This window comes from Acipenser ruthenus, chromosome 4 (genome assembly GCF_902713425.1).
Source record: "Acipenser ruthenus chromosome 4, fAciRut3.2 maternal haplotype, whole genome shotgun sequence".
NCBI classification, from domain to species: Eukaryota; Metazoa; Chordata; class Actinopteri; order Acipenseriformes; family Acipenseridae; genus Acipenser; species Acipenser ruthenus.
In genome coordinates this window covers 57,289,118-57,302,212 of record NC_081192.1, presented here as the reverse complement: position 1 = coordinate 57,302,212, position 13,095 = coordinate 57,289,118, and the positions used below count along the sequence as shown (strand labels likewise).

Below are 13,095 nucleotides of genomic sequence, written 5' to 3'. Positions count from 1 at the left end.
ATTCTCTCGGCGAGTGACCTGCCACTTGCCGTTGTGACTTGCACTGGTTGTTCTTGCTCTGTGCTACTGCCACTCGACATCGACATGATCGCTACTTCTACATTCAAAATCAGAGCCTTGCGGTGACACAAGCACATTCTGTCTCTTAAAAGGATTGTTGCCTGGCCCTGATTGGATAGCAGATTCCCCAACCTACTCAGCATTGATTGGCTGGGCACTGTCAATGCGCCACAAAACGCGCTTGCGCTGGGTTTTTAATTTCATCAGAATCACACTTTTGGAGGAGCCGCTCCCTGCGGGGCAGACGCGATTGACTTTCACCACTGCATTTGCGATTCCATTCATTTCATCAGAATAGATGAATATATGAATATTTATATGTTTTGCGATTGATTACTTGGATAATCTTACATCGATTTCAAAACTGCTGCATTGACGATACGCACACTGTCCTTCTCATAGGGGATGAAACTGATCATGCTCTGTTAGCCCACCCTACTATCTATCAATCTACATATGTATGTATGTATCTGTCTATTTTTTAATGTAGTAATTTTTGTATTTGTTTGTTTTCAATATTAAGTTTGATATTTGTAACCATTATTATAATCATCTTATTATAGATTGTGTACTTGGATTTTACAGCAGGAGGGTTGGGATGAAGGGTGGGATTTATTTGTTTATATGTAATAAAAAAATACATAATTATATTAAAAAAAACAATATAGTTAATCACAGGAAGATTTCTTCAAAATCAACACTGTAAATATATATTTTTAGCATTTTATTTCGACATATTAAGAGTCTGACATATATTTTTCAAGTAGCTGCTGTATCTAGCATTATAAGCTGAATTGTACCAATACAGGACACAGCCCAGGCAGTGTTGAAGGAAATTTATGATGCAGAAACATTACATAACATAAAGTAGGACAGTTTACCAAGAGAAGAGCAACGCTGGAAAAACATCACACGTACCCTGATATACAGTAACTCTTAATGTAGGCCATATGGTATGTGGTTGTAATTAAAGGCTTGCTTCAAATGCAGTACTGTTTTTAAAATTCCTGAGACTTTTGGGAACTTGATTAAAAAATCTCTTTAATCAAGGAACACACTAATTAAATGGTACTACCTTTATATAATGCAAAATAAATGTGAATACATTATTATTTTTATTATTTGTTTGTTTTTTTAATAATTCTTCAAAGGCCACTAGTATTAGCAGTGTACAATGTAATAAAACTGCTTGTTTCAATTTGCCTAATTCTGCAGTTCTTACTTAATGATTACTTAAGTGTATTTTTTTTATATTAATATTATTATTTGTCTTCCATCTAATACATATTTTCAATGGTATGTTATGTATTTCTGTCCATAGTATCTGATTAAAGTGAACGAAATCAAGACAAAAAAGGGGGTGGACCTTCTGCAAAACCTCATAAAGTATTACCATGCACAATGCAAGTGAGTAAAATGTTTATATTCATGTGCATAGTATTTTAAGGTATTATATGGCACCTGTCTTAAATCCCTTTAATCTCTTTCCTCTCCTTCCATGATATTTCAAACATTTTAAACAGTAAGTAAATTATAATTTTCCTCTGTTAGAAAAGTTAAAAAACGTCCTCTAATACAACATCCTTGCTTTGAGTTTACAGTATAATATTTCAATAACCATGACATATTTGAAATCAACTTGTTGTCTCTTGGGCTACTGTAACTAGAACATTTATTTTCAGGTTAAACAGAACAAGTTCAGTAAGAATTCATAATGAACAATGAAAGGGCCACCGGCTTTGATGTTACACTGAAACAACAGTCACTAAATTACCTTATTTATTTGCCAGCTGTCATCTTCAATTAATACTTTTTTAATTATAAAAATGTAAGTCACTACCAAAACGTGTGTATGTGTGTGTGTGTGTGTGTGTGTGTTTTGTTGCTTTTTTCAGTAGCAGTTACCAATTTTAATTAGCATCATTTCCCATGAGTTCAGGAAGAGATATTTGTGAGAGAATTTAAACAGCAAGCTTGTAGTCTGTAAATGGTATATGGTTGATTGTAAATTACCAGTGCTTCCTATTCTCTGTTGAAGAGGTGTTCAAAACGTTCAAACTTCATGTTGTGGTATGTAACGGAAGCTTAATATGTTAAAACCTCATATGCATTTTTGATCAAGAAAAAAAACACAGTGTGAAACATTTGATTCTCCATGAATATTCAGGTGCGGTATATATCTGCTTTCAGCTTTAGTGCCAAGGAAGACGATACATCTTGAGAAGTACAATATACACTGTTTCCACAATTGCATTTCTACGCAGGCGGAACAGTAAGAGATTCACTTGGGGATATAGATGTAGTGTCATGATCCCTGGTTGGTCAAGTGGTAGGAATAAGCAAGCTAGATTTAGATCCTCATGTACTGTAACATTCTGGGATCTGCAGAAAGGAGGCATTGTTACTACTGTTTTATAGGCTTAACATGAACATTCTATGGGGAGGGGGTGGGGGGTGGTGTGGTACAGTCATAAGGTGCAGTACTTATCTGCTTTATATGAATAAAAGGTCCAAATGGATAACCAACATAGTACATATGTTTTACCCAACTATTGGAATGTATCTGTACTCCTTTTGCATCTATTGTAATTCAAACCCATTGTACATATTATAATTGTGCTGATCTTGTCCAACAAGCAGATTATAAATGACGCCTATTCTGGGTTACATTATTTGGAGACCCTTTGTATATTTATGATTTCTTTTTTTTTGGTACATAATTATATTTTTATATTTAGTAATATTTCAGATTTTTACATGTACTGTAAATACATACATTTAGGTCATGTACCATGGTTGTTCTTTTTCATGAAACTGATGGCTCTAATCTTGTCTTAAAATTGAATGTGGGCGTTTTTTAATATAACCCCAGTTTGTTTGAGAATGCCCCTTGGATTTCAGTGCACCAAACTGAAAATAGCCTGCTCCAAATAGTGTTTGTATCCTAAATTAGCATGTAGGGTAGCGGAAGATAGTATTTTTTTTTTAGTACAGTCGGAGACAAATGTATTGACACCCTACACTTAATATAGGATAATTAAAAAAAAAAAAACATGTTAAATACAAGCATTTAGTGAACATCAGCCACTAATTAATATGACAAAGACCAAAATACACAATTTCTAGTAGTTTAACAAACAATAAACGCTTAAGTCATTTCAAACATTTGTTCATGACAAGTATTGGCATCGTTACATTAGAAGTCTGTAAAAAATGAATAGAAGTAATAAAAATATATATATTGATTTAAAACCATTACACTGTAATTACAAATTAGCCAGAAAAGTGGTAATTATTTCCAACATCTGTTGAAGAACATTTTTGCAAAACAGGAGATGATGGTCAAGATAAAGGAGTTGGATTCACGTTTGAGAAAAGCACTCGTAGCAAACTACATCAAAGGAAATGGCTGCAGAACAGTCAAAGAAATATGGGATACCAAAATCCATGATCAGAGCAATAATCAAGAAGTATCACAGAACAAATGTGATGGAAACGCTTAAAAGAAGTGGAAGTCCAAAAAGAATTACGGGTAGGTAGCAGGTAGGAGAATCGTTCGAGCAACTAAAAGGCAGATGTAGAAGCATCAGGCGTAATAGTGGACGAAAGAACTGTACAAAGGTACCTCAACACAGAACAGTTGTGTGCAAATTTGCCAAGAAATATGAACAGGAATCTGAAGCATTCTTCAGCAAAATTCCAATAAGACTAAAATAGAAGTATTCCCCAAATGGACCACAGTATGTTTGGAGAAAAAAATGGGAAGTCTTCAATGAAGAAAACCTTGTACCTACAGTTAAAATTTCTGGGATCCCAGTAACAATGTTGGATGTCTAAATAAAAGCACAACGTTTTGATGTTATGGTACACATTTTTTTTCTTCATTTATTAAAGTGTTGTCCAATTTTAAACAATAAGAAACAAACACTAAAAGGAAAATCTAAATTCCATAAAGATCAAAGCACAACCAACTGTAGGAACAATTCAATAATTGATAATGTAACGTTTGTCTGGGTTGATTAGTTGTCTTATTAATAATATTTAATTGACATGTTACCAAAATCGAGGATTTACTATGAACACACATTCACGCGCAGACACAAGTAATGGTTAATCAAGAGTAGTATTTTAAGTATAAAAATAATAAACAGAAATCAGAAAAGTCAGAAAGTAAATATCTTAGTCTCTAAGCACAAAACACAATTAAAAAACTCTCACTGCCTCAACTTGATTAGCAGGCAACTGAAATATGACACCGCCTGTCTCCTCACACACCAGCAGCACTCGAGCAAGCAAGAAGCAGGCTGTGACGTAGCAGCTTGCTCAAAAACACACACGCCCACATCCAAGCACACAGCCTCAACTGAGATGATGCAGACAATCTGAGAATATATCACATTAAGCTTATTAATGGTTGTGACAGGGTGGCTGGGCGGTGACGTCAGGACAGAAGCAGGAAGGAAACTGACACCAGTACTGTAGTTAAAATAAATGACACGGCGCGCCGTTTTATTTTTAAATATCAAAAATAAATAAAAGGTTTAAACAGAAAACACTGTGCTCACAGAGCAAAAATAAAAGGTTTAAATAAAACAAATCTTGAACAAAAAATGATAAATACAGGTCAGGCTGGGCAGTCGCTGTCACTGTTCCTGTATATTTTAAAGTTTAAGTTTCGTTTTCTCTCTAATCTCCCGATTAGCAAGAAATGAATCACTTAATTCATTCGGGAAATGACCACCTTCTGCACGAGGTTTTTAATTATTCCTGGCAGAGGACGAGTACCCACTCTCGCCTCTGCCAAAACACACTTTAAATAAAACAATAAACAAACAAAACGCACGGCTACACCGTCATATTTAAATACAATAATAAATGACACGGTGCTTCGCCGTCATATAAATACAATAAAATAAATCATAACAAATACAACAAAACAAATACAAAATACTGAAGGACGGCACCTTGCTCGTCCTCTATAATAAATACATAAATCATAAAACAAATACAAAGTAACACGGGCGGAGGGGGAGACCCTGTTCTAAAAATAAATAAATAAATAAATACATTTTACAGGGCTCCTTGCCCTGTTACACTGGTATATGATTAAGTATATGGCAAGTTTAAAAGAAGTTTTAAAGAAATTCTTCATACAACAATATGAGGTAGATTACTTATAGTTACTTTATCAAGTTTCACTAAAAGTTATTTCACATGCAAATAATTCAATTCAACAGCTCAATTCTAAGTGAATGTGTTACAATTAATTAATTTAGTTCCATGAAAGGAAAATGCAATTGGAATTCTACTCAACGGTTCCTTGAAGCTTAGACTTTTGGTCTGCTGGCTTGGAAACTCAATCTGTTGAAGTGTCCAGTACAAAAACTCTCCTCTCCGCAAAAATGTCTTCAATTCTACACTGAATCAAACTCGACAACAAAGCTTTCAATTCTCGATAGACTCAACAAACAGCTGCAACAAAGTTTTCAGTCCTAGGATCCACAAGAGCGCCCGTCCGCTCTGTCCTCTTCGCTGAATCTTTTAGCTACGCAGGTAGCAGGGCACAGTTTCTTTTGGATACTGTGGTTGTAGGTGTACAGCAGACCCAGACTGGTTTGTCTGATAACAGTCTATGTAAGTATTATGGCCGTCCTTCAGCTGGGCCTCAGTCTCATTGCTTGTGGTCGTTGACTCGCTTGCAGCTTGCTTCCTCATCTTGGGGTCTGTTTTCAGGCAGAGTCCCGGAGTTGCAGCTTTGCTTAGCAGAGTGACAGCACCTTGTTTAGCATTCGATGTGGAGCGCAAAATGTTCAGTTTGCTTAGATATTTATAGTCTTTTTCACTCTGCTAACTAGCCACTTTCATGAGATCATTTGTGTATCTTGTCTTTTTTTTAAACTCACAGTCCTTTAATATCCTTTTCCACGGGACATCACTAGTTCATGTCTTCCTTGCGTCAAAACGATTGTTGTTGCACGTGTGAATTATCTGTACATAATTAAACTGTCCGCTCAGCCTAATCCAGTTCAGGCGCCGGTCCTCTAATCAGTAGGTCATGTAGTTCAGTATGTCTGCGAGAAACCAAGGGCCCCCTTCTCAAGACACAGCAGTTTTATTAATTAATCCAATTACATTTCTAATACATGTTCATGTATTATCATATTCAGGGAATATGTCCCACACAACCATTCTACTCAACCGGGTATCCACCACTGCTTTCAATATTAAAGGAGACCAAATGCTCCAGAACTATCAATAAGGCTGTATTTTATCACGGTTATCACAGATTTCATGATTTCTGTGAAATGTACCCATTGCCGAGTAATATGCAGTTCCTTGTGAAAATTCCCATTTCTGAAAAAATAAAATATACATATGTCTTATCATTAACCCTTTGCGGTCCTATGTCGGACCAGTTCCGACATTACAATTTTCTCTTTTCGGGTCCGACATCATCAAAACGACGTCAAGCACAGGTCTCTAGTCATTTTTTCTCCGGAAAAAGCAGAGAAAACCGTTCAATGGCCGATAGGAGCCGAGAGAAGATGAAAAGAAAAAAAAGGGGGCGGATCTGAGCAATACACAGTCCCTGCACCACAGACATAACACAGACATAAACAAACAAGACATCTGCTTCCACATCCAGCGCCCAAAGAATATCACAGACATTTGCCAAGCTTTTTGAGATGTTATAGTAATAAAATAATGACTTGGATCGCATTATTGAGGTTGGTGATAAAACAAGTGATCAGGAGATGATTTATCAGTATTATTATTATTATTATTATTTATTTATTTCTTAGCAGACGCCCTTATCCAGGGCGACTTACAATCGTAAGCAAATACATTTCAAGTGTTACAATACAAGTAATACAATAAGAGCAAGAAATACAATAACTTTTGTTCAAGCAAAGTACAAGTGTGACAAACCACAATTCAATAATACAGCAGATAATAGTGATAGTTACATCAGGATATGATTAAATAGTGATAGTTACATCAGGATATGATTAAATACAAAGTACTACAGGTTAAACACTTGGCATATTACAGTATTCTGAAGTACAGGATTAAATGCAGTAAAATAGGGGGCAGATAAGAGCAAAATAAAGCACATTTACATGAAGGGTGATAGTGTCCCAGGATACAAACAGAAGAGTTCTACAGGTGCTGTTTGAAGAGATGAGTCTTAAGGAGGCGCCGGAATGTGGTCAGGGACTGGGCAGTCCTGACATCTGTAGGAAGGTCATTCCACCACTGCGGAGCAAGGGTGGAGAAGGAGCGGGCTCTGGAGGCAGGGGAGCGTAGCGGAGGTAGAGCTAGTCTTCTAGTGCAGGCGGAGCGGAGAGGTCGAGTGGGGGTGTAGGGAGAGATGAGGGTCTGGAGGTAGCTGGGTGCAGTCTGGTCAAGGCATCTGTAGGCTAGTACAAGAGTCTTGAACTGGATGTGAGCGGTGATCGGGAGCCAGTGGAGCAAGCCAGGAGGCCAGCCAGGAGGGAGTTGCAGTAGTCTAGGCGGGAGAGTACCAGGGCCTGGACCAGGAGCTGGGTAGCATAGTTGGTGAAGAAGGGTCGGATTCTTCGGATGTTGCTCTGGAAGAATCGGCAAGTGTGTGCCAGAGTGGAGATGTGTTGGGAATAAGAGAGGCAGGGGTCCAGGGTGACTCCAAGGTTCTTAGCTGAGGAAGAGGGAGAGAGTGTGGTAGATTCCAGAGGAACAGAGATAGAGAGATCAGAGGAGGGGGAGGAGGAGGGAAAGAAAAGGAGGTCAGATTTAGAGAGGTTGAGTTTGAGGTGATGCGAGTGCATCCAGGAGGAAATAGCAGACAGACAGGTAGAGATACGGGAGGAGATGGTGGAGTCAGAGGTGGGGAAGGAGAGGAAAATCTGAGCAGCATCAGCATTGAAATGGTATGAGAAACCATAGGATACGATGAGGGGCCTAGGGAGCGGGTGTAGAGAGAGAACAGGAGAGGACCCAAGACTGACCCTTGGGGGACTCCAGTTAAGAGAGGGTGAGGTGTGGAGGTTGCTCCACGCCAGGTTACCTGGTAAGTGCGGTTGGAGAGGTAGGAGGAGAACCAGGCCAGAGCAGTGCCAGAGATCCCCAGGTCAGCAAGAGATAATAGTAAAATAGAGTGATCAACAGTGTCAAAGGCAGCAGAGAGGTCAAGGAGAATTAGGACAGAGGAGAGAGAGGCAGCTCTGGCACACTTAAGTGAGTTGGTGACAGACAGGAGGGCAGTTTCAGTGGAGTGGGCAGAGCGGAAGCCAGATTGGAGAGGGTCAAGCAGAGAGCTGGCGGTGTACAGTCCGCTCGAGGGTTTTGGAGAGGAAGGGTAGGAGGGAGACAGGACGGTAGCGCTCGAGGGAGGTGGGGTCGAGGGTAGGTTTTTTGAGGAGGGGAGTGATAGATGCTTTTTTGAAGGCAGAGGGAAAGATACCAGAAAGTAGAGAGGTGTTGAGGAGGGAGGAGATGAAGGGGAGTAGAGCAGGAGCAGCAGCTTGAAAGAGGTGAGTGGGGAGGGGGTCCAAGGCACACGTGGTGGGTTTGTGACCCTAGAGCAGGGAGGAGAGGTCAGAGTCTGAGAGGGGCAAGAAGGTGGAGAAGGAGGGCGAGTTAGTAGGGGATGGAGTGGGTGTAGGGGTTGGAGCAGGAGGGGGTGCGGGGGAGGGAGAGGTGTTAAAGAGTTTGCGGATATCTGAGATTTTAGAAGAAAAGAAGGAGGCAAAGTCATCAGGGGAGATAGAGGAGGGAGGAGGAGGGGGGGAGGGTTTAGGAGGGAGGAGAAAGTAGAGAATAGTTTACGTGGGTCATGCACGACTATGAAGAGGTATGTGATAAATACAGTGAACAAGGGGTGGGGCGGGGCTGGAGATGCAGTACTGAGTGTCCTGTTGATATGCAGTGCCTTTTAAACCTGTATTACTTTGAATAAAATTACTTTTAAACATCATGTGTAAAATAAACAGCGTGTGTGAAAATAAATTGGACCTGACACGCCTGACAGGTGCTGAATAAATGGACCACAAAGGGTTAAAAAATAAATACAGCAAACGTTTGCCTTATTAGAACATAAGAACATAAGAAAGTTTACAAATGAGAGGAGACCATTCAGCCCATCTTGCTCGTTTTGTTGTTAGTAACTTATTGATCCCAGAATCTCATCAAGCAGCTTCTTGAAGGATCCCAGGGTGTCAGCTTCAACAACATTACTGGGGAGTTGGTTCCAGACCCTCACAATTCTCTGTGTAAAAAAGTGCCTCCTATTTTCTGTTCTGAATGCCCCTTTATCTAATCTCCATTTGTGACCCCTGGTCCTTGTTTCTTTTTTCAGGTCAAAAAAGTCCCCTGGCTCGACACTGTCTATACCTTTTAGGATTTTGAATGTTTGAATCAGATCGCTGCGTAGTCTTCTTTGTTCAAGACTGAATAGATTCAATTCTTTTAGCCTGTCTGCATACGACATACCTTTTAAACCCGGGATAATTCTGGTTGCTCTTCTTTGCACTCTTTCTAGAGCAGCAATATCCTTTTTGTAACAAGGTGACCAGAACTGAACACAATATTCTAGGTGAGGTCTTACTAATGCATTGTAAAGTTTTAACATTACTTCCCTTAATTTAAATTCAACACTCCTCACAATATATCCGAGCATCTTATTGGCCTTTTTTATAGCTTCCCCACATTGTCTAGATGAAGACATTTCTGAGTCAACATAAACTCCAAGGTCTTTTTCATAGATTCCGTCTTCAATTTCAGTATCTCCCATATGATATTTATAATGCACATTTTTATTGCCTGCATGCAATACTTTACACTTCTCTATTAAATTTCATTTGCCATGTGTCTGCCCAGTTCTGAATGCTGTCTAGATCATTTTGAATGACCTTTGCTGCTGCAACAGTGTTTGCTACTCCTCCAGTGTTTGCTACTCCTCCTATTGTCGTCTGCAAATTTATCGAGTTTGCTTACTATACCAGAATCTAAATCATTAATGTAGATTAGGAATAGCAGAGGACCTAATACTGATCCCTGTGGTACCCCACTGGTTACCTCGCTCCGTTTTGAGGTTTCTCTTCTAATCAGTACTTTCTGTTTTCTACATGTTAACCACTCCCTAATCCATGTGCATGCATTTCCTTGAATCCCTACTGCGTATAGTTTGAGAATTAATCTTTTATGCGGGACTTTGTCAAAAGCTTTCTGGAAATCTAAATAAACCATGTCGTATGCTTTGCAGTTATCCATTTTCAATGTTGCATCCTCAAAAAAGTCAAGTAGGTTAGTTAGACACGATCTCCCTTTCCTAAAACCATGCTGACTGTCTCCCAGGATATTGTTACCATATAGGTAATTTTCCATTTTGGATCTTATTATAGTTTCCATAAGTTTACATATAATAGAAGTCAGGCTTATTGGTCTGTAGTTACCTGGTTCGGTTTTGTCTCCCTTTTTGTGGATCAGTATTACGTTTACAATGTTCCACTCTGTCGGTACATCCCCTGTGTCAAGAGACTGTTGCATGATCTTGGTTAGCGGTTTGTAAATAACTTCTTTCATTTCTTTGAGTACTATTGGGAGGATCTCATCCGGCCCGGGGGATTTGTTTATTTTAAGAGCTCCTAGTCCCTTTAACACTTCTGCCTCTGTTATGCTAAAGTTATTTAAAATTGGATTGGAACAGGTCAACATGTGGGGCATGTTGTTCGTGTCCTCCTTTGTAAAAACCTGTAAAAAGTAATCATTTAATATATTTGCTATTTTTTTTTCTTCATCTATGATTTTGCCATTTGTGTCTCTTAGACATTTAGCCTCCTCTTTGAATGTTCTCTTGCTGTTATAATATTGGAAGAACATTTTGGAATTGGTTTTAGCCCACTTAGCAATGTTAATTTCTATCTCTCTCTTGGCCTTACTAACTTCCTTTTTGACTTGTGTTTGCAGTTCCAAGTAATCTTTCTGTGTACTTTATTTTTGGTCCCTTTTAAACGCTCTGTAAAGTGCCTTTTTTCGCTGAGTATTTTTTTAAATTGATCTATTAATCCATTTTGGCCATTTTGTTTTAGATTTAGATTTGTCTACTTTTGGGATGTAATAAGGAGACGCTCTCCCTATTACTGTACACTGCATTTAGGAACCTGGCAGTCGGTTTAGTTTGCTTCCAGTAAATGATTGAACACACTGCATAGAGCTGCACAACTTCTTTCAAATGCCTTCAACAAAAGAGACACCAGCTGCATCAAAGATTGAAAATATTTCTAATAAAGCTTGCTCTGTCCAGTACATGACAAGACCTAACACATGCACGCAGTGCTTAATTTGTAAAGAGGTGCCGGGACGCAAGCAATGACAATAATACCGACCCTAAGAAGAGCATATTCAAAATCATAACATGTTTATTTGAAAGAGTATTGTACGTACTTGTGTTAGATGTTTACAATCACATATTCTACATTAAAAATAAAAAAAGTCCAGAAGGACGATTTTGACGAAAAAACGCACCCCAACACGAACATTGGTTTGACCCACGGGTTGCACTGTTATCAGCGATGTGTAAGCAACAGAAGCTGCTGGTAGATTACAGAAACGATTAATTAAACTTAGTATGTTTTATTCTCTAATAATTAAATTATATTCATTGAAAAAGGCAAGAGAACCAGATTGTTATTATTTTTATTGATTTGGTTTAATATAATATAGCAGGCTAATGTTCCTATTGAAGTAGGCTACAATATATATTTTTTCATTAAAAAGTTGCCGTTGTTCTTTGTTGAAATTAATGTTGAGCTTTCATATTTTGTTGTATACTAAAACCAAGTAGTGTAAGTATCGTTCATGACGTTTTTCAAATCAAGTAAGCTTATTTGTGTATAAAAAACGAGAATAGAGTTGCAGCCAGTGTCATCTTACTTAAAGGCACTCAAGCTGAAATCGTAAAGTAATTTAAAGTAGGCTACAATTAACATGGCAGCGGACTGTCTTTCTTTAACGCGCACGCAAGAATTTGCAGACTTAATGCAACTGTGTTGAGATTTTAAAAAGAAAGCATTTTATGAGATTTTTAACTATAGGTACCGGCACTATGACTCAAGCTCAGGCACAAATTAAGCACTACGCTATAGTGACAAGGCATGTTGACTTTGAAACCACACCCACTATAGCGCTTCAGTGACGGTATAGCCTTTCACACAGGCAGTTATGACGGTTCAGTGCCGTCTCTGAACTACCTCGCGAGGTGGTTCAGAGACAGTATAAAATATGACGGTTCTGTGGCGGTATAAGCAATTCACACAGACCTATAAGCCGCTACAGTGGCGGTTCTGAACCGTCATAACTCCTCTGTGTGAAAGCACCTTTTGATATGTACTGTTTTTCAAGTGAGAATTTAAATATTTAGAAACATTTTGTTAAATATATAACCCGAAAGTAGATGACGGTACTTACCGTGTTCATGTTTTCCAGTTCTCCACAGCAGGAACTACAAATGACGTTGAGGCCTGTGTGCGCAGTAAATTTATGTCCTCAGGGGCGGGCCATGCGTCTCAGGTTTGTTGAGCAGTTTTGATATAAATGATTCAGGTTTCCGGGTCTTTAGGAGGTAAATACTCATGCAGTAATGGTTACATTTCTATTTCAGGGAACCAGGGATATGATAATAACCTATTGTTTTGTTGGCGGGTGCATGCGTACCTGTGGGTTTGCAGGAACCCTTTACCCGGTGTCCCTGCTGTCACTACAGGGGTTTTTAGCAGCTTGGGTTGCTTCGGTGTGTTCATGGCTTGTTTGGTGCTTCCAGGGGAAAGAAGGTTCACCACCTTGACGTGGTTGGATAGAAAAGGGTGCTCAAAAATAAAATACTCTGGTGGATAGATCTGTAACTGTGCCAGCCTCTTCAATGGTAATCGCCGAGCTACTCACAGTATGACTCTGATTTACGAATTAAACGTACACCACACTTAGGAGACAGTGAACAATTCATGTATTTATTTTTCTTTTTAAAACTGGTGAATTGAATAATAATAATAATAGCAA

General features: G+C 38.8%; 1 protein-coding gene across 4 annotated transcripts in view; it reads left to right on the top strand.

Moving 5' to 3' along the window:
• Window positions 1-13,095, top strand: part of LOC117400265 (arf-GAP with SH3 domain, ANK repeat and PH domain-containing protein 1-like) — a 311,371-nt gene that overhangs the window by 145,880 nt on the left and 152,396 nt on the right. For all 4 annotated transcript variants that reach the window (XM_059022596.1, XM_059022595.1, XM_059022593.1 and 1 more), the window contains one exon: window positions 1,382-1,467. In XM_059022596.1, the coding sequence (XP_058878579.1) occupies window positions 1,382-1,467 (86 nt within the window). The remainder of the gene's footprint in view (window positions 1-1,381; window positions 1,468-13,095) is intronic.